This window comes from Myotis davidii, unplaced genomic scaffold (assembly GCF_000327345.1).
Source record: "Myotis davidii unplaced genomic scaffold, ASM32734v1 scaffold438, whole genome shotgun sequence".
Classification (NCBI taxonomy): domain Eukaryota; kingdom Metazoa; phylum Chordata; class Mammalia; order Chiroptera; family Vespertilionidae; genus Myotis; species Myotis davidii.
This window is the reverse complement of record NW_006290031.1, coordinates 2,201,068-2,226,093: the sequence shown is the minus strand read 5'-3', so window position 1 is coordinate 2,226,093 and position 25,026 is coordinate 2,201,068. Positions and strand designations below refer to the sequence as shown.

General features: G+C 47.5%; 1 protein-coding gene across 3 annotated transcripts in view; it reads left to right on the top strand.

Moving 5' to 3' along the window:
- The window catches only part of JADE1 (jade family PHD finger 1), a 53,046-nt gene that overhangs the window by 1,953 nt on the left and 26,067 nt on the right, over positions 1-25,026 (top strand). For all 3 annotated transcript variants that reach the window (XR_001513690.1, XM_006762807.2, XM_006762808.2), the window contains 2 exons: positions 14,347-14,424; positions 23,872-23,957. Coding sequence is in view for 2 of the 3 variants with exons in the window: in XM_006762807.2 (XP_006762870.1) it covers positions 14,373-14,424; positions 23,872-23,957 (138 nt within the window). In the remaining variant the exon portion in view is untranslated. Of the gene's footprint in view, positions 1-14,346; positions 14,425-23,871; positions 23,958-25,026 lie in introns of those variants that run through there.

The window sequence follows — 25,026 nt, the reverse complement described above, 5'->3', positions numbered from 1 at the left end:
GTCTCCCCCTCCTGCCGCGTCCCCATCCCCACCCCAGGGACCTCCGCCCGGCTCTCCTCGCGGCTTCCCCTCCCAGGCACACGGGGTGGCCGCAGCCCCGGGGCCGGGTGAATGCAGCGAGCAAACAAAAAAGCGGGCCATTTAAACGTGCCTTCGAAACCCGTTAGGAATGCGTCGTGGCCCGGAGGTCGGTGAAAAGCCGCCTGGGCTTTCTAGTAACGGAGAGGCGGGCGCCTGCGCGGCGACCGGGGTCTGTCGTCCTCCGCTCACCCCAGCCAAGAGAGAATTCACAATTTCCTTTTGTAAAGTGATAAGCTGCAGTGGGACGACCTAAGACAGCTACGTTTTCAGGAAAGTGGCAGAGAATCTGAGGTTTCCATTAACCGGAGTGCTTGGGGGCTTCTTTCCCAAAGGTTTTTGTGAGGTGATCTATTTTTCCTTTTTAGAAAACCCCGCTGTGAAAGGCTAGCTCTCTAGTTCCTTGTAGCTCAAGGCTAATAAATGAACTAGTTTTAAGGTTCAGAGAAAATTATTTCCCTGAAAGCTGATTTAGGTAGTGGTCACCAGTGGTTAGAGATTACAATAGTAAGTTGTATTTTCATCAAATTACCACTGATCGATATTTAAGCGCTTCTAAGTGGAGAAAGGAAGCCTGCAACTTAACCATAGCTAACACTTTTGGTGGGATAATTTGTTGCAGAGGGAGCAGCACGGGTTGGAGAGAAGCATGGGATATTCTTGTAGATGACACTTTCTAGCAAATAACTGCAACCCAGAATTGTTTTGTCCCAAATATTTCAGTCTCATGCAATGCCACGTTTAAATAAGATGACTTTCTGATTGTTTGGCCTTTTGCTTTCTTCCTTAAACTTGTGTGTTTTTCATACACAAATGTATTTTGTATGTGATGCCAGCACTCTATTTCCACATCTAGAACACTGACAGCTTTCAGGTATTTGGTAGGCTTCTCCATGTCTCTCTTCACCTTTACACTAGTCAGAGATAAAGGGTGTTGCCTGACATGCAGTAGAACTTGACCTTGTTTCCATCTTAACATCACATAGATCATGCACTGCTTTCTAGTAAGTAAAGTTGCCACAGACACGTTTAACTTTGAGTAAGTTAGAGAGAAGGATCCTCCCTCCCCTCACTGTATTAGTTCCTCCTCTGTCGCAGGCTTTCAGCCTACAGAAGGGTGTTTTAGCTTTTATATTAGTTGCCAGGGTTGAAAGAGTAGCTATAAAGGGAAAATGGTGAAAAATTATTAGTGTGCCTGAGAGAGAACAGAGTAAAAAAAAACTCTTTGGAGTTTAAGGAAATGTTATATTTTAAAAACGACTGTTGCTTAGCCCAGAGGCTTGGGGAGAAGGATTAACTGAAAAAAACTTGGAGGCCTTGGTGAGAATAAAAGCAGATCTCTGTGTGTCTCACCTATAGTAGGCACTTCATAAATACTCAGGTTTGACTTGAATGAGCCCTTGGTGGCTTGAAGTATTATTACAGAAGTGGTGTTACATGTACATTGTGGAAACTTAGAAAACACAGAGAAGCAAATATAATCACATATTCCTACCACCCAGAGCTCACCATTGTACTGCTTTCCAGATAATTGTCTATGCATATGTGTGCATGTTTTAATCGAAATGAAAGTGTACTGTATATGCAGGTCTGTAAGGAGTTTTATTTTGTTTTTCCTGTCAGCTAGCTTGGTAAGTTTTCATCTCATCTGTCACTGGGACATAGGTTTACTCAGTTGGCCCCCAAATACGACAGCAGCTTTGTCTGTAACATGTCTGGTCGAGGCTCATTTATTGCATCTGGTTATCCTCCATACATAGACTTTAACCTACAGAAACTCTTTGATAGAACCTCTGACATTGAGGAGGCAAGCCTTTGGGATTGATCGTGATGGGATTTTTTTAAAGAGTTGGAAATCAAAATAGCATTTTATTGTCACTTGGAAGTCTTAGGTTTGGAGACTTTGTTTGAAAAATACTGCTCTAAAGAAATTTGCCTGAAGCATTTGTCCACAGACTTGTTGGAAAAAGAAGGATCAGTTTCGGTACTGAGCTAGTTGGAACAGCAAACATCCTCATCAAACACTGATTACAATTACATCCTGTGTCTGTAGGGTTTGCACGCTTGAGGAGGAAGCAAGCATATGAGTCTGACAGTTCTGCTTCCTTACTTCCTGTTGGTGAAGCTCTTCCCTCCTTAGTATTATGGGCACCTGTTACGCCATCACATGTCAGGGCCAGCCTGACAGGGTTGAGCCGGGCTGAGGCAGGGAGGTGGGAATTGAGAAAAGAAAGAAAGACAGGAAAGCGGGGTCGGGAGGACCCCAGTTCTCTCGATGAACTGAAGCGAGTTTATTAGCTATACAATCCTATTTATACACATAACACTCTGAATAGGAGGTCTGTCAAGAGTAATGTATTCTTTGTTCCTCTTAATCTCTAAGGGAGAGACACAGCAGAAGGACAAGTTCTCAGTACAGCATATCTCAGTAAATAGTTACAGACTTCTTGGTAAGCTATGAAAGGCTGTTCTCATTCTACAAATGTTGCTCTCATTCTACTGATAACCGACATCCAAATGAGTCTGGGAAAACTGTGTGGGTAAGGGTCCCACGCTTGCTAGCCCCTTCAGGTGCAAGGACCTTGCCAGCTTACATCTGGCCCCCAACAATCACAGTTAATGGTTTGTCATAATTGGCATTACAGACTCAGTTTTCTCACAGGATTAATAAAATAGACATGTTCTGGAGGAAGATATGGCATCTTAGCCAATACACCTTGCTTCTTTATTTGGATTGGCATTAAACAGTTTGTCTTGATTGTTCAAACACTGAGTTATGTCAGTGTTACCCCCCCCCGTCCAAGCCTATGAGTTAGAACATTGGCACCAGTATCAGAAGCTTGGTAGGAGCCTTAACTGGGAAAGTAATTTAATTCCTGAGACAGTAAGTTGTTTGCTTGACAGTTCTGGTATTCAGTCTATTTTCTCCATTTTCAAGATGTTGCAGCACTTTATGTGGTCTTGCATTTAAAATTTGAACAATTAATGTTTATTATTCTAGTTCATGATAGTTCAGAAAGTTGAGACTTGATTGAAAATCTATTGCCATTTATGTGGTGTACTTATTCAAACTGTTGGCCTGGGACTGTGAGGGTATAGATTTTGATGTTTTCCCAGTTGGCGGGCTCTGATGGCGTATTACCTACATTCCTAATAAATGCAGGATTGGCCCTGCAGGGCCTTTTTACCTCTGAGTGACAGTAGCGGCTTGTTTATACGTTGAGTTCTAGTGGAGTAGCTTGGAACTGAGAGGAAAATCTAGTCTAAGGGGATATTTACCCTGACTCTGGCCATGCCATTTTGGCCTTATCTAGTCTAGACCTTGAATGATTACTAAGGATGTCTTTCCTCACCAGAAAGCACCACAAATAAAGATGGCCAGACATGGAGAAGAAAGCGTGGTCATTGGCGAAGGGATTGTGTGCTTCCGTTTTGAATCCTCTGTTAACTCCGTGGTATATGATGTGCACTTAACAAATGTTCAAGGACCAAACTTTTGGTTACGCTACAACCAGTCCAGCATTTAACTTTTGATTTTGGCTTTTTAGGTAGCGTCAAGACATACTAAGGTGATTGAGAACAGTTGGAATAGTTCATTTTTAAAAACTTGGGTTCTGTTGGACTTATTTCTTGAAGGAATTAAACCGTCCTTTTCTGTTGTTTTGAAAGCATTCCCAACTGGCATTAATATATTTTTAATATTGATCAATTAATGTCTGCATATGAGACTATTAATTTGAAACTTCACAACAGCTTCTAAGATACTTTCTAAGCACTTATTTTAAGTGAAGCTTTCAGTGGTGAAGGTACAAACCAAAGAATAAAACAAGCATTTGTTTCCTTTACTCCTTCCTTCTCCAGGGCAAGGAGCAGGAACTGGCAAGGTTAACAAGCAGTTGGAGTGTGAGCTGCCTGGTTTGCTTTTGTTTGGCCCAAAGTACTCTAAACATGATTTAAAATTTTTCTTGATGACTCATGGTCAGCTTTTTTATGCACCTCAGTTATTTCAGTGTTGAAATATAATGACGCACTTAAGAAGTGTAGGCTGAGTGCTGGTGGCTCGTAACTGTTTTAAAAGTCAGATTTAAACCTGGGGGACCTCTCCCCCAGAAAAAGCCTGGGCCACTGAAATGGACATGTCATTTCAGGGACTCACTGGATACTTTTAAGTGCATCTTTGGATCCCAGTTTAGTGTTTAAATTTTGGGGACTTCTTTTTATGATTTCTGCCTGATTCTTTTATATCACTATTAACCGCGGATTGTCATTAAAATCCCTGTCTAGAACAGTCATTTTTCTGCTTATTGGTTATTGTCTTGAAAATCAGATAAGAAGCTCGTTAGAAGTTTTTACAACTTAGAGTACACTGGCCCAAAGTAGGAGCCTCAGGGGTTTTCTTTTGAAAAAAATTCTCGGTTTCCTAGACGTGGCCTTTATTTAAGTTGCTCAGAGCACCCTTCCCCCTATCACTTCCCCTTGTGATTTCTGTCAGTCCTAGTTAAGGACTTCTCAAGGACAGAGTGTGATCCTTAACTTTGTAAGCATTAAGGTATTTGTCAGTTGCCCAGGACCTGGTAATTGACTCACATTTCATTGAACATGCATAGTGCTGGTTTCTAAACATGCTGCCAGGCTCTTGATTTATAACAGGGATCAGTAAACTTTCTTTTTTATGTGTGTGAGGGCCCAGATAAGATACTAAATATCAATGTTTTAGGCTTGTGGGCCTGACAGTCTCTGTTCAGCCATCTGAAGTACAAAGGCCTACTGTGGGCAAAAGGGGAATGAATGGACATGGCTGTGTGCCAATAAAACTTTATTTACAGTCAGTGAAATTTGAATTCTGTGTCATTTCTATGTGTCATGGCATGTGCTTTTGATACCCTCTACCCCAAACCCAAACCGTTTCATATGTGAAAACCATTCTTAGGTCAGGGGCAGGACAGAAGCAGCCCGGGCTCTGATTGACAATGAGACACAGCCTGGCCTGGTCACCGGATTGTCTCTGTTGGGGCTCAGTTTCCTTTCTGGCAGGAACCTGAAATCAGAAGTGTGATAAATATGGAGGGAGATGGCTAGTCTGAGGACTGAAGCTTGTAACCCTTTGGTCCTAAGATCCCCTTTGAGGATAGGGTGTATAACACGGGCCCTGTGTGCCTAGGAAAGAAAGCACGCTGGGTAGTTGCACCCGCCAAGGGGGCCCCCCCCCCGCCAAGAAGCCCTGTGTAAGGGGATATGCCTTGTAAACCGCTTTCCTGCAGAGGGAGATAACCTCTCTCCAAGTAGGGTGTGTGTGCCGCGCCCATCAGAAGTTAGTGCCTGCTGCTCAGGGGACGCGCCCGGGACAGTGTTCAGGAGCTTCTGGCTACACACTCCTCCGCTCCACAGGCAGCATGGCTTTTGCAACCCTCGTCACATCAGCTTGCCAGGAAACCGCGTTTGCATTTCCAAGTTCACAGACTGTTGTTCACTGATTACATTTTAGTTGTCTGCTCCCCGACAACATGACAGGGCATGGCCTTCACCTTCTAGATAACTTCTTTCTAAATCCTGGTAGGCCTCCAGGGGGAGGAAGCCAAGGTGCAGGCACCCAGGTGCCCACCCACCTTGGGGGCTGGTCTTTCATTTGGGGATTGGCTTTGCCCTGGACCTGAGCCTTTACTCATGCCGCTTCACCTCCAGAATTCAGTGCACTTGTCTTTAACATTTGGAAAGGTAGGTTTAATCATCCTTGCGATGTTCTTTAACACCACAATTCTGACTTCATGGGCTTCTTTCGGGAGGTTTTCCTGTAGATGCAATCCACAGGGTAGACCCACCAGCTTTAAACCCAGAGAGCATTTCCTACCCTTTGCTGCTGAGTTTGAGACCATCCTGTGCTTCTCTTTCCATGAACGTAACAACAAGACGTGTGCATTGTGATGAAATGTCTCTTTTCATACGTAACTCAGATGGTGTATAAATGCAATGTTTGTTCAGTGTGCCATCTAGGTCTTCCAATTCATACATTGGGAGACTTTTTTTTTTTTTAAAAAAAACAGTACTTTAAAATTCTTGGAGACTTAACATTGTTAGTGGTAACTGATAGTTTCTGACACCCGGCTATAATCAAGGAACAAAGTTCCTCAAAACAGCTGCATTTCAATCTGTGCGCGGCGTAATTGTCATTAGCTGGTTGAATCTGGTTTCCGCAGAAGCTGCTTTGTATATCCTGTATAAGAACATCTGGTTTGAACATTCAAAAATCTTTTAAAATTCCCCTGTAGACACTTTGCATTTATTGACTTATTCTTCCAAGGGAGGAATAGGGGTTGTAGACGCCTTTCCTATCCTTACCCTTAGCTATGTTCATTCAGAAGCCACCTCCTCTGAACACTTAGTTTTTTTAAAGTGCTATTTTAGTTGTTAATCCTCACCTGAGGGTATTTTCCCATTGAGTTTTAGAGAGAGAGGAAATGGGGCAGGATGGGAGGATGAGAAACAATGTCAGAGGGACATATGGATGGGTTGCCTCCTGCATGCACCCCAACCGGGACTGGGATCGAGCCTGCAGCTGAGGTACATGCCCGAGGTACTGGAGACCCTTCAGTCTGTGGGCTGATGTTCTGTCCACGGAGACAAACCGGCTAGGGCTAAAAAGTGTGATTTTTCAGTGAACTTTTAGTTTCCAGATGTGTATACATGCGTTATGTAAATTAGAACTTGGTTCAGAGACTCCAACACAGAATGGAACACAAACTTCTGATTTCAGTGAAATGCTTTAGAAAAGACTTGATTTTCATCTCTTCTGAAGAGATTGGTCTTACCAGGTAAATGGTCAAAAAAGTGTGCAAGGAGGCAATAGGACTATATCTCTCCTATGGATTCTGACGGAGTGGGAGCACTGTGTATTGAGGAGGATTCTGAAGTCATGTCTGGAATTGTTGAAAAGAATGACCTAATATGGGTGGAAGAAATGGTGGTTGGTAGTCAACTCTAGAACATAGTTTTTTTACTTTTATTTTTCCTTCCAAATAGTACTACTCTTAAAATGTATAAGAAGTTGAGTGTTTATTCTTTAAAGGTAGTTTATAGCCTAGTTTTCCAGTCTGGGTTAGTTTTTCTATTCTTATTACAGACATTTCTAGGGACTTGCTTCTGGCATTGGCTATGCTTATATTTTGAAAACTTTTGCTTTTGAACTAAATAATGGCTGATAGTAGCATTTTACAGCCTTATCCTATTACCTTTTCATTTCTTTTCCCTTCTGCACTGTTCCATCGGGTATTCTTTTGAAGCAAGACAAGCCTTTGATACCCATCTCAGGAAGGAGGTGGAATATATACTTTATTGATGGCTGTTCATTTTAGGCTGGTGCCTTGCATGGGCCCAAGAAGCTGTGCCCCAGGGTCTTCTCTATATCGAGAGGAGCAGGGAGGAAAGGTTTTGGACTTTAAATCGTCACTATTCTACGTGTATCACAGGATCATGGTAACAAAGAAAAATTTTATAATGATCATAAAGAGAAGTAAAAGTTCCCAACCCATTCTATCTAGAACACTTTGGTCATACTTCTCAACGATTAAACACTATTAGCCTTTATGATCTTCCAGTAATTTTTCATGATTATGCAAGCAATTGGTGTATGTATTCTCTTCCCCTCCTCCCTTTTATGGATAAATGAATCTATATTATATTTCAGGTCCTCCCCCTCTGGGCAACCCCCCCCCCCCACACACACACACAGTTTGCCTGTGTTTCTTTCTTAATACGTCTTTGGCATCTTTCCATATCTGAGCATATAAATCTAACAGAAAGGATTCTGAGTACATGAAATTAGGGATAGAAGCTCCAGCTTGGAGGCCTTGGCGACTGCCTTCATCATTTGGGTGTGAATTCATTTATTTTTCCTGTCCAGGAAAGTTAAAAACAAAATTCCAAATACAAATGATTGGAATGTTCATAGCTGCTTTTTAGTCGTTGACTCTGATTGAGTCAGCAATGACAGAAGCCTGGGAGGGGTTAATAGGTTATTTTACGGCACATAAGCAGGAACTGGGTTATTTATAAATTGGCAGACAGTGGCTGCTTGTGATTCACTTAAAACCACTCAAATTTATAAATTCCTTAAAATCTTAAAAAAACACTTTTATTGATTTTTAAATCTGAGTTTAAAAATAATTTATGAAGAATTTACAGTTAATTAATGATAGTACTTGGGCTTTATTTGTAACGTTCATAAGAGTAAATGTTGTAGTTATGATTATCTGGTCAGTTTTAAAATTTGGGGGGAGAGATGGTTATTGCTAACATAAACTCTTTTCAGCTGAATATTTTCAAGTGTAACAACTTTGCAAAGGCTTATGATAGTAGCTTGGGCAGCATTATCTTTAAACAAATTTTGATGTATGACATAAAGGACGCATTTTTTAAAGTTCCATTTGTGGGGGGTTTGAAATATTTAGACAAGGTTAAAACTTAACAGCTAAGGTCTAAGCAGTTCGTCAGTCAAATAAAATCTATATTACCGGGCAATAAAAAAAATATGTTTTTATTGATTTCAGAGAAGAGGAAGGGAGAGGGGGAGAGGGATAGAAACATCATTGATGGGCTGCCTCCTGCGCGCCACCTACTGGGGATTGAGCCTGAAACCTGGGCATGTGGCTTGACTAGGAATCAATTGGTGACCTCCCTGTGCAAGGAAGAACACTCAAGCTGCTGTGCCACTCCGATTGAGTATGAATCCTTTGATTAAAGTGAGAAACCTGGGTTTGAATTATAGTCACATTAGTATTTTTAGATTCTCTGGGAGCATATGAAGTAGATAATGTTGCCAATTTGAAAACTTCTATCTAGGCAATTAATGTTTGTTTTAAAACTGAGGCAAGAGTCCTGCTGGAGTAGCTCAGTGGTTGAGTGTTGACCTATGAACTAAGAGGTCATGGTTTGATTCCCAGTAGGGCATGTGCAGGAGGCAGCCCGATCAGTGATTCTCTCTCATCATTGATGTTGCTATCTCTCTTTTCTTTTCCCTTCCACTCTGAAACCAATAAAAATATTAAAAAACAAACAAAAACAAAACAGGGAAGAAACCATCTGGATTCCCTCACATTCACTTAGGGCCAGGAAATTACTGCGAAGTGTTGGTCATTGTATTTGGGTACTTTGGTGCACTGAGTACTGCATACTCCATAGGGGACAAGAAGGTGACCTATTACGAAAATGTAAGTCTTTTTTTCATTGGTGTGGATATGCTATCATCAACAACTTAGGAATCACATTACCAATAACATAGTGTTTAAAGATAGTATTCAAATTGTGTGAACTTAGCAAACAAACAGAAAGGAATAGTTCATTACAAATACTTTATGTATAAGTAAGACCCCCTTGGTGACTGAAAATACATTCTTTAACATTTTTATATTATACATTTTCTAAATACATTTTTAAATTCTACATTTAAAACACATATATTTTTATTGATTTCAGAGAGGGAGAGAGAGAGAGAAACACCAATGATGAGAGATAATCATTGATCAGCTGCCTCCTGCATGTCCCCTACTGGGGATCAATCGAGCCTGCAACCCGGGCTTGTGCCCTGATGGGGAACGGTGTATAGGTCAACTCTTAACCACTGAGCCACGCCGGCCGGGCTGAATTTCCTACATTTAGGTATTAGATTAACTTTCACAAAGAATGGAAGGACACCAATAAATTTAAAAGTAATTTAATGGGAGTTACTCCAGTTAAAGGTCAATTAGATATTAAAGTGAAAGCTTCTCAAATTCCATAAAGCCTGTGAGTGTTGGATACAGTTCATGTACGGGAATTCAGTCGTTGATCCAAAGGTTATTGTGATGCCCAGCACTGCAGTAGGGGATAATCCAGAAATATAAGAGGTCTTTAACTGAACCTTCTCGAACTTCTTGAGAGTGAAATGAATAAGAATGGAAACAGTAGAGAAAATTTATTTTGAGGAAGAAGCTAGCCTTTCTGAGTATGAGCCATAAGATAATTAAAATCACTAGGGTATAATTCTTATTACAGCTGTAGAGTTTATGGCCGGATAAGTGGTCCCTGTTCAACCACAGAGAGTAATTCTGGTAACTGGACAAGTTTGTTTTCCTCAAATGGGTCCCTCTTTCCCAGGAAAGGCGTTGAATAAACATCCTCAAAATCTTAATCATCTTATTCTTTTGTGAAAGCCCTTCTCTCCGTGTCCCTGAGTTCATTTCTCATTCTTTCTTAGAGTCACATACCAGTCATGCCTCCCTGGGACACACCCTGGTCACTGAACTTGTTCCCTTACAGATTCCTGAACCACCTTTGGGATGGGTTCGTGCAGCTAATGGCTGCTCTTAGTACTACTGGTGTCTGCCCCGCCGCCCCCCCCCCCCCACACACACACCCAAGAAAACTTCAATTTCAAGGTTGTCAGGTTCATTGCTATCTCATGGACAGTTCCATGTCTCACCATAATCCATGAACGGTAATCCGGTAATCTTTCTAGCAGTGGCCACACTGAAGCTGCTGGTCTAGTTGTGTACTTGCTGCGTCTCCCTGTGGACCATCTGTATCTTGTTCACCATGTCTCTGGCATCAAACTCCATGCACGTTTAATTGGATTAATATTAGCTGATCCACCACTGCATTTTAACTGAGTGACAGAAGAGACTGAAAGAGGGTGATCTGCATGTAATATTGAGGCTTGGGCCAGTGGGGAGGAGCCTGCTTCCCGAGCAGGTGCTGCTCTGAGCAGCCACCACACCTCCCCGCTGTCTTGGCATGTCCCTCTCTACGGAGGGCAGGTGAGGAGGAAGGGGGGGAGGAGCCGCATTAGCAGAGGCTTGAGAACAGAGGAGGAGGTGTCTCCAGGGCAGAGGCCTGGCCCAGCCGAGGTAAGCTGGTCATGTTGGGAGAGTGGCTTAGGCAGAGCTGAAGGGCCAGGTGATGGGAGACCTCTGTGTTCTGCCTGGACCTGTTTGCATTGTGGAGCAAAGGGAGAGATTGGCTTGGGGCACGGCTCGATGAGGTCACCTCAGAGGGAGGATTAGTTTTTAGAATAATTGGAAAGGGTAAGAAACTGTAGACAACCAAGAATGGAAGGGTGGTGTTTTAAGCAATGTAGGTATCGGTGGTTGATGACAGACGGCTGGGGCAGTGGACTTGAAGGATTCATACATTGTGAATCGACAAGCCTAGGATAAGAAGGGACGTGTATTAGTACAGAAATGAACAAGTAGGTTTTTAGTGCGAAGAGGCTGCTCAGAGTAATATGCTAGGTTGGATACATGTTAAATGTGGTAGCGCTTTGCCCAAAATGTGTGCTTCCTCTTCCAGTTCCCTCCCCTTTGTCCTTCCTGACTTTGCTCAGAATCCGTCCCGACTCCCTCAGCCTCTGTCCCACACAGCGTGCGCTGACCACTGTCAGGCACTGACCATACTGAGCTCCTGTTGCTGTGCCTTCTCCTCAGCTGCACAGGGTCGGGGCGGTCACTTCCCTCTAGTGCCTCCTAATAGCCCAGGGATTCACGTGCTTCTGGGTCATCTTCTTGCAGCTATCTCTGGAGTGTTGAGAGTAGCCCTGTGATTGATTATTACTTAAACTGTTACCATCCAGATAATAGTGAGCCATTGCCCTAAAAGAGGCAGCAAAGTAGTGATGCAGGGGCCCTCTGCTCTCTCCCACTGGCTTTGACTGCACAGCTGGTTGTACCATTCAACCACTGTATTGTGTTGCCTGAAGATAGTTACATGTATTTTGATTTCTTGATATAGTAAGTAACCCCAGGTGAGATACAGCAGCCTGATGTCAGTGCTTAAGTACATTAGTGCCTCCGAGGAGGAAATGGTGCCCAGCACTCACCCCATCACCTCCCGGGGTTCCCTACAGAAGTACGGTGCAGTGTTCTCAACTCCATCACTCAAGATCTTTCAGGGCAGATGGAAATGGAATTCATTAGAGGGAAAGTACTGTTTTCACTCTTCTTTACTTGCATGATATTGCTTGAGAGTATTGATGTGTGTGTAGGAAAGGAGTATCATTGCATTTTGGGCGGTGCTTGCATTTTTCATTTAGTGAGTGACTGCTAAGTAAGTGCTTTCCCTGGTTGGAGAGGAGGAAGGCGTTTTGATGCAAAAAGATTCTTCATTCTCCATGTTCTCCTATCCAGGTACATTTAAGTCATCTGCATCAGTGAAGATGTGTAATCAGCCTTTGTTTTCCTGTTTGTCGCTGGGGTTTGAGGGGCCTTCTCAGCCTCGCACTGCTCCTCTCCACAGTTCTCACACCAGCTCAGGTGGGAACTGCATTCTTCCCACTGTGTTCTGCCGCTTCACGCTGTTACTTTAAGGAATTCCTCTTTTGATAGCACTTTCTAGCTTTTGTTTTTGTGGGTTTTTTTTTTTTTTTTAAACTCGCTTATAATGTAGGCTCTGGGAGCTGCAGCCTTGGGGTGAGTGCTCCTCTCTCTCCCTTTCCTCCCTGTGCTGCCTCCTGTAGGGTCCAGAGGGGAGCAGGGGGTCACCATGAGCAGTTAGTGTGCATGGTGACAGGGCCAGAAGATGAGCATTTCAAGTGGGGAGTGGGCCACAGGTGTTTGTGGGCTGTGGACCACTTTGACTTCCGTGACCACTTTGAATCCTATGGCTGTCTGGTCCTTTCCTGACCCAGGCCCAGTTGTAGGCAGCTGGGTGGTTATGGGTGATTGGGGTTCTGCAAGGGGGTTGGGAGCGTTTAGGACTGTGACCCTGTCCCCAGGATGAAACCCTAGCCCATAAGACAGCTCATGACCCAGATCAGGACTCATGTCCTGGCTTTGTAAATTCTTTCAATGTCTTTTTGAAGAACCCATTGGCAGACAAATATCCACACACCTTAACTGGGGTAGTGTCTCAGAAAGAAAATATAAAATATTGGAATTAGAGATTAGGGGCCTGAATATTTGCATGAATTGCATAGGTCTGTTTTGCAGGTGGGAACGGCCATCCTGTGATCATTTCTGCTTGTTTTACAGGTCCGTTTAGAGAGGAGCTCTGTGTTTTTTTCTTGGGTCTTATTATAGCACAGCAGTTTTCCATACTATCCGGTAGCCACACTCCTGTTCACACCACATTCTGATGTTGTGGTTCACACCATCCTGTGGCCACACTTCTGTTCACACCACATTCTGATATTGTGGTTCACACCAGCCTGTGACCCCACATCCTGATGCTGTGGGTCACACCAACTTTTGTCTGCACTCTGTTCACACCACATTCTGATGCTGTGGTTCCCTGTGACTCAAAAGCCCTCCTCCCTTCCTGCGAATCATTGATCTGCAGTAAGATCAGGGCCCTGAAAATACATCAGGGTGATCAGTAATTATAGTTTGGGAGGGTTTTGGGGTAGCTGTCCTGTGCAAATATTTTGTGAGTCTGTCCAAGTTCCGTGACCGGGCCATTCAGGCTTCATCCATGGCCCTTTTCCCTAAACATAGCCTTCCTCTTACCCCATGGGGCTGAGGCCTGTTACCACCGATGTCTGGAAGGAGCTGGCAAAGTGGGCTGGGGCTCTGTACAGCTGATTTCTTAGTGTGCTGCGTGAGGTTGGACTGCTGGACCTCCTGGAAGGAGCTGGGGTGAAGTGTAGTGAAACTGGACCACAGAGTGACCTTTTTTTGGCTCAGTTTCCTAATGTGTCAAGGGGAGGGCTTGAGTCAGAATCCTATGGCTGTCTGGTCCTTTCCTGTCCCAGCTGTGCATCGCTGAGGGTTGGAGGTGGCTACGGGAGGCCTTTGCAATCCCACCACCCCATTTGTCTTCCCTAGAATCTAGGTTATTCGGCTTTTAGGGCTGTTGCAGTGAAATATGCCTGAGAAGCATAATCATGCCCAGCGCCGTGTAAATATTCACACGTTCCGCACACCGCCCCCCTTCCTAAGACAGGAGCCTGTCTGCAGAGGAAGCACCGTGGTCGTTGCCTGGGTTTTTCCTGCAGCGCTTGCCACCGCCAGCTGAAGAGACTCCTGGAGTAGTTGCCATGCTGTCACAGGAATGAGCGAGGAACCTGGCACCTCTGGGAGACTCCTGATACGTGACTCCCCTGCCCTTCCCCCTCGGTTCTGAACCTGTTCTGTTAATGATTGCACCTAATTATGTATCTTTGGGCTTTTCACTGTTTACCATTCAAAGGCTCCTTAAAGCCGATTGTTTGCTTTTGTGTGCTGTAAATCCTGGCTGCCTTCTGAAGCACAACTTGATGATCGTGTATTATCATCTTGGGTTAAGTGCTGTCTCATTGCTTTGCAGGCTGCCTGCTGTTTCCCGGGGAGATCATGAAACGAGGTCGCCTTCCCAGCAGCAGTGAGGATTCTGACGACAATGGCAGTGAGTCCTGCTTTGTTGTTCTTGGAGCCCACCAGGGTTTGGGGCCAAAACATGATTTTTTAATGTAATGCTTTAAATAGCCGAGGCCCTTGGCCTCCCGGGCAGGTCTCGCCTGTCAGGCAGGTCGTTGAACGCCAAGGCCTGGCGAAGCACCTTGAGTGATACTGCAGGTCTGTAACCACATCTCTCCGGTGAGGTAGCTGCATGGGCATTCCTCAGGCGTCTGTCTGTTTCCCAAGGACGAGGAATCCAGTTCCCAGAGCCACTGGCCTGTGTGTTCCTCCTGAACATCACTTCACAGTTGCTCTTTATGAGAAGGGAGCTTAACCCAAGCCAGTTAATTATTGGCCAGTTCAACCCGATACAAAGGGAGACTGAGGACTGCCTGGCGGGATGTGAAGTGTTCAGGACGGGTCTGCAGTGGTGGCGAGCCGGCGCCCCTCCCTGGCTTTGCCGGTGACTGTATTCCATACGGCTGCTGCCCGCACCGCAGCTCGCTGGCATCCTCATGTTTTCACAGTGCAGCTGGGACCCAGAAGTTACTTGGCTTCCAGGCAGTCAAAATAAATGTCACACAGCGTCTGTGTATTGAGCAGCTAACAGACTGCTCCACAGCTCCCCTCAGATACCGAGGGAATTTTGTCCCTAGCACATTAGCGGGTGTTTTACAGAGATGACCTGCGGGGGGAACCCAGGAAGAATGCTTGCTTTCCTGTGTGATGGCCGAGGTATCGGGCCAGCTTTCCGAGTTAGGTGTTTGTAAACTCCAGCTCTGATCGACGACGTCTTGGGCTGTGACAGAGGTGTTTCTGGTGCCCTATGCAAACGGTGGATGCAGGCACGGTTCACAGGAGTGGGGGGCCAAGGGGACCTGGGGGGTCAAGGGGACCTGGGGAAGAAATGGAGGTTGGGAGAGGAGGGGTCCTCAGGGAGGAGATGGAGGCTGGGAGGGCAGTAGGCCCAGGGAGGAGATGGAGGTTGAGCAGGTCCTGAAAGATGAAATAATTTGTAGGCGAACAGGATCGTTTTGGTTTTCTGGTCTCCCAGTTTTCAGTAGATTGAAAGCTGCAAATTAGAAAGCAGGGCTTTGCTGCCGTGGGGGCCCCACTGATAGCCACAGGGAACGTGGAGGGAGGGGACCGGGTACATAAAAGCATCTCAAGCACAAGGGATTCGGTTGGCACCCTGGTCCAGGCTTGGAGCAGTGAGAAGTAGAGTTGGTGGCTGTGGGAGGGGGGTCGGAGTTGGGGGGCACGAGTACGTTAAGCCGTGACCAGATCAGGAAGCAGCTGAGGGATTGGGACTTGGGGGCAGGCTGTGGGGACGCTGCTTTTGGCACAGGGAGGAGTGAGTGGGAGAGAGAAAGAGACCAGGAGCGGGGCTCCGGAGAGAGGGTTTTCCTTTTATTTCCGGGAGAGCTCTTGAGGGTCTGAGCCCGGGCGCTGGCGTTCGGCCTCCTGTCCGCGCCTTCACGGTGCCGCCTGAGGTTCGCGGCCCTCACTGCCTGTTTAACATCTGCTGGGTGTTTCACTCCTTGAGGCAAAAACATGCGTAGGTAATGTTGTCTGCCCCCTGTGGTGCCTATCAGTGTCCTCGGAACGGACAAGAGCTCAGTAAATGCTGTGGAGTACACACTGTAGTCCTGCAGCAATTTTAAAGATCTTGCTTTTTTGGTCACAGTTCGTCAGAGGAAGGTTTCCCGAACGGGCTCCGCACTGGCTGTGCCAGTGGAAGGCTGAGCCCCGTGTCAGTGTCCTGGTGGCACTGGCAGCACGTCCTGCTCACTCTGTCCCCTCCACTGCCTCAGCTCCTCCCCGGGAGAGCCCGGTTCACAGAGGTTCTGGAATCTTCCCCTGAATTAGGCCCTCCCCTCTCTGGCTCCAGCTGCCCAATTGGATGGAAATGTTCTAATCCAGTGTAACCGAGGAAGTGAATTTTAAAATGTTATTTAATTTCAATTAATTTAAATTTAAAAAGCCACGTGTGACTAGTGATGACCGTATTGGACAGTGCAGCTCTGGGCGGGCCCATCGGCTCTGCAGGAGCCTCAGCTCAGGCCGGGGCTTAAACAACACAATTATTTTCTCACGGTTTGGAGGCTAGAAATTCAAGATCGAGGTGTTGACAGGTTGACTGTCTCTCTGAGGCCTCTCTCCTTGGCGTGCAGGTGGCTGCCGTCTCGCGTGTCCTCACGTGGCCTTCTGTGCGCGGGCTCCCCTGCGTCCGTGTGCCCCAGTGTTCTCTTCTTACGAGGACACCAGAGAGCTTGGACCAGGATCCACTCGTAGACCTCATTTAACTTAATCCCCCCTTTAAAGGCCCTGTCTCCGGATACACCCCATTCTGAGGCACTGGGGGCCTGGCTTCCACCTAGGAATGCTGGGGGACACAACTCAGCCCGTAACAGCCATAGGGGACCACATGCTTCACCTAAACATGCACCCCTCCCCACCCTTCCCAAGCTCTGGTTAAAAATGAAGGAGGAGAGCGGCCACAGTCCCCACTAAAGGTGTGTCCATCGAAAGTCACCCTTCTGGTGACAGCCTATGTTCTTCCTCCCCCTAATGCTCTCATATCCATGTGGGGGGCAGAGGGTTCAGGTCGGTGTTTAGAGGGTCCTGGGGGTTAATTAGAGAGGCAACCAAGCTGTAAACACGGCAGCGCCGCTCCATCCAAGAGTAGGGCTGGGCAGGACGAGACGTGGACAGGTCATCTTTGTCAGGCAGCTGGTTTGGTGTAGAGCAGGCATTGATGCCTCATAGCTGTGCTGTCCATCCAGGCCTAGTGTTGGGCAGTTGAGGTGCCAGGTGGTAGTGGTGAGCACCCTGGCACGCCCAGCCTGAGAAAACATGCACGTCACCCACGGAACCACCCCTCTCCACCTTCCCCGAGGGCAGCTCCTTCGAGGCCCGTAGGCTCTGGAGCCGCCCGTCCTTTTGTGAAGTGGGGTGCCTTCTGCCGCTGCAGTCAGGTCCCCAGGCCCGAGCCGGCCCTCAGCGGATCTGGGCACTTGGAGAGCCCTGCTTGCAAGAAGGGCTGGGTCTGCAGTGGCCGCTCTCCAGCCTGCAGCCCTGACGGGATTCTGGCAGCAGCTCCAGCCCAGTGCAGAGCACGTCCAAGTGGAGGAGAGGGAGCTGCTGACGTCAGTGTGGGGCCGCAGCACCAGCCACAGCCACGCCTCGCTGCTGGCCTGGGGCTGGAGCCGGGTCAGGGAGCAGCAGTGTGGTATTTACCATGGGGAGTGGATGGGCATTTTCTGTGCCAGTGCGGGCCTTCCTCCAGCTGCCGGAGCTTCTCCAGGTGCCCCGGGGGGCCAGCCCTACTCTTGGATGGAGCAGCGCTGCAGTGTTTTCAGGCTGCGCCTGTAATTGCTGGGCTCCTGGGACGGGGTGGCCCTGCCAGCCTCTGAAGTTGCACACGGTGCCAAGGGGTGGCAGGGAAACAGGCCCTTCATTTCCTGCTTCCCTGCCGAGGACCCCCAGCCCTTAGGGGTTTCTGCAGATGTGCGAGTGGGGTCCACCAGCTATTTCCAGCATTTCCAGACCCTAAAGGAGGGCTCATTTCACCGGTAATAAAGCTGCAGAGGCTCATTGAGACATCGTGTTCTTGCTTTGGCGGGAATCGTGTGTTGCTGGTTATCTCAGGCCAGTTAACAGCTCTGATCAGCATTTTTATATATTTTTTTTCATGTAAAAGTAAGACGAGAATTAAATAGTAGAACAGAAAGAAGACTGTTCATTTGGCCAGTTTTTTAAACACGTGGGGGCTTTGGCCAGGAGAAGGGAGCCAAGTGTAAGTGGTGTTTTTGGTGTTTTGGTTGTTTTAAAATGTGCCTCTCTCTCAAAGACCCAGAGGGAAGTTAAATTGGTGCTTTTATTTTCCACAAAGAGAGCAGAGGTGTGCTGATAGGTCAAAGTTTTTCCTAAAATGGTGAAGCAAGGCTTCCTTTTTTGGTCTGATGTCCTCCGTTTCCGGTCTGGGTCCACCTCCCTGTGGAAAGCCGGGTGTGGCCGGGGCCCAGGGTCCACACCTGTGCCGCTGGGACACACTCCTGTCGAGTGCAGTTCTGCAGTTGAGCTCGGCTCCACCTCCTGTCCCACGAATGGGCAGGAAAGATTGCTGAGTCAGATTCACACCGACTACAGTTGCAGCTGATAATGCAGGCTGATGCCTGGCAAGCATGAAGTTATGTGGGGGCTGTTTTTCTGGGCCCTCCAGCTTACCGGCAGCTGTGAAGGCACCATCTTTTTTAGCGGATGAAACAGACTCTCCGTATCACTGCGTTTGATGGATTCCCATCGAGTTTTTGGTAACTTGTCTTCCTTTTCGGTTTGGCTGGCTGTGCTTGGTCACTTCCACACATGTCTTCGGTGGTTTCTGTGCTCTGTCTCCGTTCTGCTCCTGTCTGTACCTTTAATTTGCTCCTTTGCCACAGGAGTTGCATCGGTGACACACCCAGGAGTTGCATAGGAATCACTGAAATGGGAACTTTGGCTTTAGTACTAAGAATGTGCACTGTACCCGTGTCTCCTCAAGGACCACAGGTGGCTTGGCCCCTTTTCAGACCCAGCTGGTGGCTTGGCTTTGACACTGATGAAAAGGTTAACAGCTTGGGCTCGAGGAGCCACTGGCACAAAGGATCCTGGGCATGGACTAACCTCTGTGGCCCTGGGACTTGGACCTCAGCAGGAGGGCTGGGGGCTGGGAATCAAACGCATGTGCCAGTTGGTTGAAGAACCCAGTGCACTAAGTATGTCGGAATGTGCCTGGGCCAGTTCTTTGAATGTATGTGTTACGCTTCTGTATTTTGGAAGTTGGCAGTGATTTGGACCATGGAGCTGAGCTCTGCTGGGGAGGAAGAGCTGGGGTAGGCATAGGGTCAGCCCCGGATAGAAACGGCGGCTGTATCCGAGGCTTGCTTCCTTTCATCCTGTTACAGTGAATAGCCAGTGACTACATTAACTCAGCTAACTTTCCGATAGGAATTTCCCTGGCTCTGCTTGTCTTGCACAGGGCTAGGCTAGCCGTCCCCGGGAGGAACGCACGGGCCCTCTCAGGTCTGCGCTGGCAGTTGATGCTGGCCGGCCACTGGACGTCATGCTGGCCGGTCCTAAGCATCTTACCTGGTTAAGCCGGTTTAACAGGATGGGAGCCACCAGCATGTTGTTTTCTAGTGCCAGACGCAGGGTCTGAGACACAGGAGGCACGCCACTAGGTCCGTGGCCAGGTTCTTCTGTCATTTGCATTTTGTGGTGTGAACACCCAGGCCACCATTCATTCTAATTTCTGAACCTTACATGCACTGTACAACCTGGGAGGCTTAACACACACGAGCTACTATGCGTGAAAGTCATGTGCAACACATATTAGGTTTACTCTTGAGGCTTTTCCTTATTTTAGATCTGGGGCAACTCAGTGTGGCTATTTTTAATATTTCAAAGGAGCACGTTTGCACTATCAGAAAGCTGGTGTGCACAGGACCCGTGCCCACGGTATTGCCACCTGCGAGCCTTTGTAACTTTTTAATGGAAGGTGGGGATATTAAAACAAAACAAGACATATTTTCGTTCATTCTTTACAGTATTTAATATGCAATATTGTTACTCTAACAGCATAAGAATTTCTGAAGTTGCTTACATTTGTCACGGAGCGGACTTAACTTCAGACACTCTCTTGTGTGTGGTCAATAAAATAGTCACAGACATCATTACCAGATTAGAGTTCCCAGCTCCTCTCCTGAAAACAGAAAGAAAACAAAACAAAATGTTGCCTAACCGGTTTGGCTCAGTGGATAGAGCGTTGGCCTGGGGACTGAAAGGTCCCAGGTTCGATTCCGGTCAAGGGCATGTACCTTGGTTGCGGGCACATCCCCAGTGGGGAGTGTGCAGGAGGCAGCTGATCGATGTTTCTCTCTCATTGATATTTCTGGCTCTCTATCCCTCTCCCTTCCTCTCTGTAAAAAAAATCAACAAAATATATTTAAAAAGCAAAACAAAAACAAAACAAAATGTTACTCGTCACATTCTTAATTTAGTCTGCCATTAAACGTTAGCACTCAGAACAATGCAGAACGCAGCCCCACCCAGCGCGGCCTCAGCACACGGTTCTGAGAACTGGCCAGTGGCAGGTGTTTGCCAAGATAAGTCTGTCTCCCCGTCCTTGCAGGGTTTGAAATGCTCTCATTTCTGGTTTCATAATTCTTTCCCACCCAGCGTCACCTAGCTTTTTTTCAGTTACAAAGGGATGCAAATTATTTTTGTTTGGACCATATTCTGGGAGCTTCTTGACCATCTGAGAACCGTCCAGAGAGAGCCTGGCTGAGGCAGGAGGACGGGGCAGGGACGGCAGGACACTTGCTCGAGTCTCCGCTGTGGACTTCCTGGGAACCTGTGGATGTCGCCGCATTCTGATCCAGACAGAGGCCATGGCCCCATCAGGCTGCCTTCACATGTCCCATTGTTTTATTTTCCTGGAGCTCAAACCTCACTTCCGATAGGCAAAACGGGAGCGTGTTCTCTGTGCCTGCTGCCTCCAGTTCTGAAGTGTCAGGGATGGTTCTCGCCGAGTATGACAGTCCTGAACGGTGACACCACATTCTTGTCCACTTTTAAAAACATTCATTGAGGATCTGCTGTGTCAAGGAGATCAGGAGGAAGAGACCACCCGCAACAGAGACCTGCAGCTGGACCTGCTGCTGAGGTGGGAGGGTCCGCTGGTCCCGTCCCACACTCCCATCTGGATGGGCTGCAGAGTCTCGGCTTTGCGCGAGCCACCTGTGCCAAGTAAAACGGAGCATTTTCTTTTTCTTTGTTGTTAGTGGATGATAGAAAACCATCAGGTATCTCCTGCCCGCCTTAAATATGGATACTCTGATAAGTTCTGGCATGTTTACAGCCATAAAACTCAAGGAAATCCTTCCCTCCCACCTTTCCCCTCATCAGAGGATCCACTTTCTGTCGCTGGAGACTCGTGTATATTTTTCAGAGTTTTCTGTAAGTGGAGTAATATGCTACAGACTGTCTGGCTTCCTTCACTCGAAGTAGTTATTCCAGCATGGTCCACACGGCCTGCCTCAGAAGCGCCGTTCTTGGTGCAGGGTAGCGTTCCACTGTATGGATATACCACCGTGTGTGAATCCATGCCGTCTGTAGGCGCATGTGTGGGTGGTTTCTGGGTTTTGGCCTTTATAATTAGGCTAAGAACATTTCTCACATCAGTGATAATGGAAACGCCCCCCCACCACCCCGCCCCAGGCTCACTTTCTATAAAGTGGGTTTAATAGGATTATCTTTTACTTCTCTACTGTCCTATGCATCGTGCCCATTGAAAGGAAGAGGAATGGAACGCTGCTGGGTGGACCGGTGTTTCCCTTGGGTGGTATTACTGTCAGGTGCCAGATCTGCAGCGCCTTCGGTTCTCTGTTGTAAAAAGTAAGTGTGGTGCAGACACCCACTTCTCAAGGATAGAGAAGCAGCAGTTTCTGTGTGACCGTCACTGCTTTGGTTGTTCCATGCCAGCAAAGCTGCAGGCTCCTGGCAGCCTCGGAAATGGTGCTGACAGATGCCTAAGAAAAGGCAACAGGTCCCCAACCCACCAATGACAGGAGTGTGGTTTCTGCTTATCTCTGAAAGGACTCGCCTCCCTCCGCCCCATGTGAGGTTTATAGTATAGCAATGGGATGAATGGTCCTTGTTAAATTTCTCGGTTTGTTCCTTTCATTATATCCCTTCATAGTCACCCAGAGGGAAGGATCATGCCTTCCTGCCCTAATAACCCTCCCTTCCCCTCCTGAGATTCCCGGGCCCTGAGCCGGCTGAGGGGGCCTGCAGGAACCCAGGGTGAGAGGCCTCCTAAAGGCACGAGCCCCCCAGCACCTTCCTCTCCAGGTTCCTGCCTTGGCTTCTGTCTTTGCTTTTTCCAGTGATGACAGGATTTGGAACCTCTGTAAGTTGGGTTCATCCCAGTGACCCAGAATATTTCTAAGTGGGCGTGAAACAGTCTAGTTCACATTCCCTATTTCTTAAAAAGGCATTTTCTAGACGCTTTACTGAGTGCGGCTACAGGGGCCACCTGTAGGAGGAGGCCATTCTGCTGTCCTAACAGTCGCCCCACTTACAGGCCTCAGAACTGGTGAGTGTGGGTTGTGCCAGGGGGAAGGTTGGCGATAGATCCCCTTCAGTCTCCAGATCCCCTTCAGTCTCCGTCATCGCAAATCCGATGATAGGCTTACGTGCAGATTCTATCTCTTAGTGTCCCCAAGGTCTCATGCGTACTTTGGTTCTGTCCCTTATCTCTGGAATCTGTAGAGATAAGAGCTTCCAGTTTGAGTGACAGTAGGATGGCAGTTCGCTCCGGTTTTGGGTTTTGGCTTTGAAGTGGGGGGTGTTAATTTCTGGGAAATGGTAGGTATGTGTTCAGGTTGGAGGTGAGACATTGCAGGTGGGGCATCCACAAACAGGAGGCCGCAGCCAGTGTCTACACAACACGTGATGGGCAGTGGTGTGAGTGGGGGCCGACCAGGAGTCTGGGGCGATGGGCAGTGAGTTAATACAACTTTGCCATTGATTGGACCTGTCCTGAGTGAGGAGGGCCTAGGGCAGCGGTTCTCAACCTGTGGGTCGCGACCCCTTTGGCAATCGAATGACCCTTTCACAGGGGTCACCTAAGACCATCCTGCATATCAGATATTTACATTGTGATTCATAACAGTAACAACATTACAGTTCTGAAGTAGCAACGAAATAATTTTATGGTTGGGTCACAACATGAGGAACTGTATTTAAAGGGCCAGAAGGTTGAGAACCACTGGTCTAGGGTGACTTAGATTTCTGACTTCAAGTAGAAACGTGATACTCACCAGGTTAAGAATAGACGGGGAGGACAGGTTTGGGGCAAAGGTTCGGCCCAGTTTTGTAGCGCTGAGGTGACAGCTCTGGGGCGATGTCTTCATTTGAGGTGAACATGCACCTGGAGCCGGGGCAGGAGGAGAGTGAGGTGCAGGTCTGACCATCTCCTGCTCGAGCCGGGCAGGGCCTGGGCCTGGGCCTGGGCGAGCGGAGAAGCAGAGAGAGGGGCACCAGGAGTTTCGAGGTTGGCCTTAGGATTTAGCATAAAGATCTTAATCTTCGCGTTACGAAAGTTTCCTAAAAACTCAGTGAGATGTTTTCCAGTGTGTATTTAGCATCGGGAGACTTCGACCGTCTTAACTTCAGACATGCAGGCTTCTGGCCCAGAGCCTGTGTCCCCCTGTGTGCTGTGCTGGGGTCCCAGGAGGCCCGCCCGGGTGAGCGTTAGGCGGGGCTCTGAGTGTCCAGTGCTCTGGCCCAGCCTCATGGCTGTCTCTTGCGGGGTGTGGCAGTGAGCCTTGCTGAGTTTGGCTAAAGAAAACTGAGCACTCAGTGATTTCTGCACTTTTAATTGTTCCTCTGTGGCTATTTGTGTCTTTAGGCCTGTCCACCACTTGGTCTCAGAATTCCCGGTCCCAGCACAGGAGAGGTTCCTGCTCCAGACATGAAGATCGGAAGCCTTCCGAGGTATTTCCCCAATGCTGGCGTGACGTATGTCAGACACATGTGCATGAGAACACGTGACGACATACAGGCCCGAGGCTGATACTGATGTCTGTCTGTGAAACTTGGGCAAGTTATGTAACCTTTCTGTGCCTCAGTTTCCAACCCTGGAAGATGGAGATAGCGGAGGTGGTTACCTCAGGACTATTATGAGGATTAAGGGGTTAATACACAGAGGTCAACACATACAAAGCACATAAAAAAGTGCTCAGTAACTGTTAGCTATTATTTTTATTAATTGTATTCTTCTTTTCCTTTTCTGTTCCCTGTTTGCTGGCTCCCAACAACTTTTCCTCTGGCCAGGACATGAGCGAGTTCGACTGCTGCCAGTCACTGCCAGCCTCAAGTTAGTTTTAGCCATAAATTTGTGGCTTACTTGGCAACAACAATATAATTCTGGGAATTTTGTTTTGGGGATTACGCTTAAGGCTTTTCCCTTCTGTTTCTCATCTTAATGTCTCCCCTGCTCCCCATTTTGTTCTTTCTCTAGCTGTCATCTGTCATTCTATTTAAGATTGTTTTTTGGTGTGTCTCTCTGCTGGCTTTTGTTGACTGGGGGCCTCTGAACACCTCCGCTGGGCTCCGAGCACTGACATGGTGGAGGAAAGGCACTGTAGCTCAAGTGAGCCAGTTGTGGGAAAGGCAGGCTTTGGTTCTGCCCCTGGGTGCTGTGCTGCCTCTTGGCGGGGTGACCTCACAGGCGGCCTCACCTGCAGCACGCCTGTGTCTCTGCTGAATGGGGCATGCGGAGTGCTGTGTTGGAGTGTAGCAGAGACTCCTTCTCTAAGAGGAAGTAAGGAGCACGCATCCTTTAGAATCGTAGAAACCTCCCCAGGAGACACTTAAATGTTGGGGAAGGTGGTGGTTTTACCGCCCGGCTCATTCCAGGCTCTGTCCCACGGAGCCCGCACTGCCCGCTTCCGTTTTGGTGGCCCTGGAGCGGCCAGGCCTGCTGCTCCTTTTTTCTTTAATTCCCCCTGCTGCCATTAACACCCTGCTGTCTTTCTTACCTACTCCTGTGATTTCAGGGCAG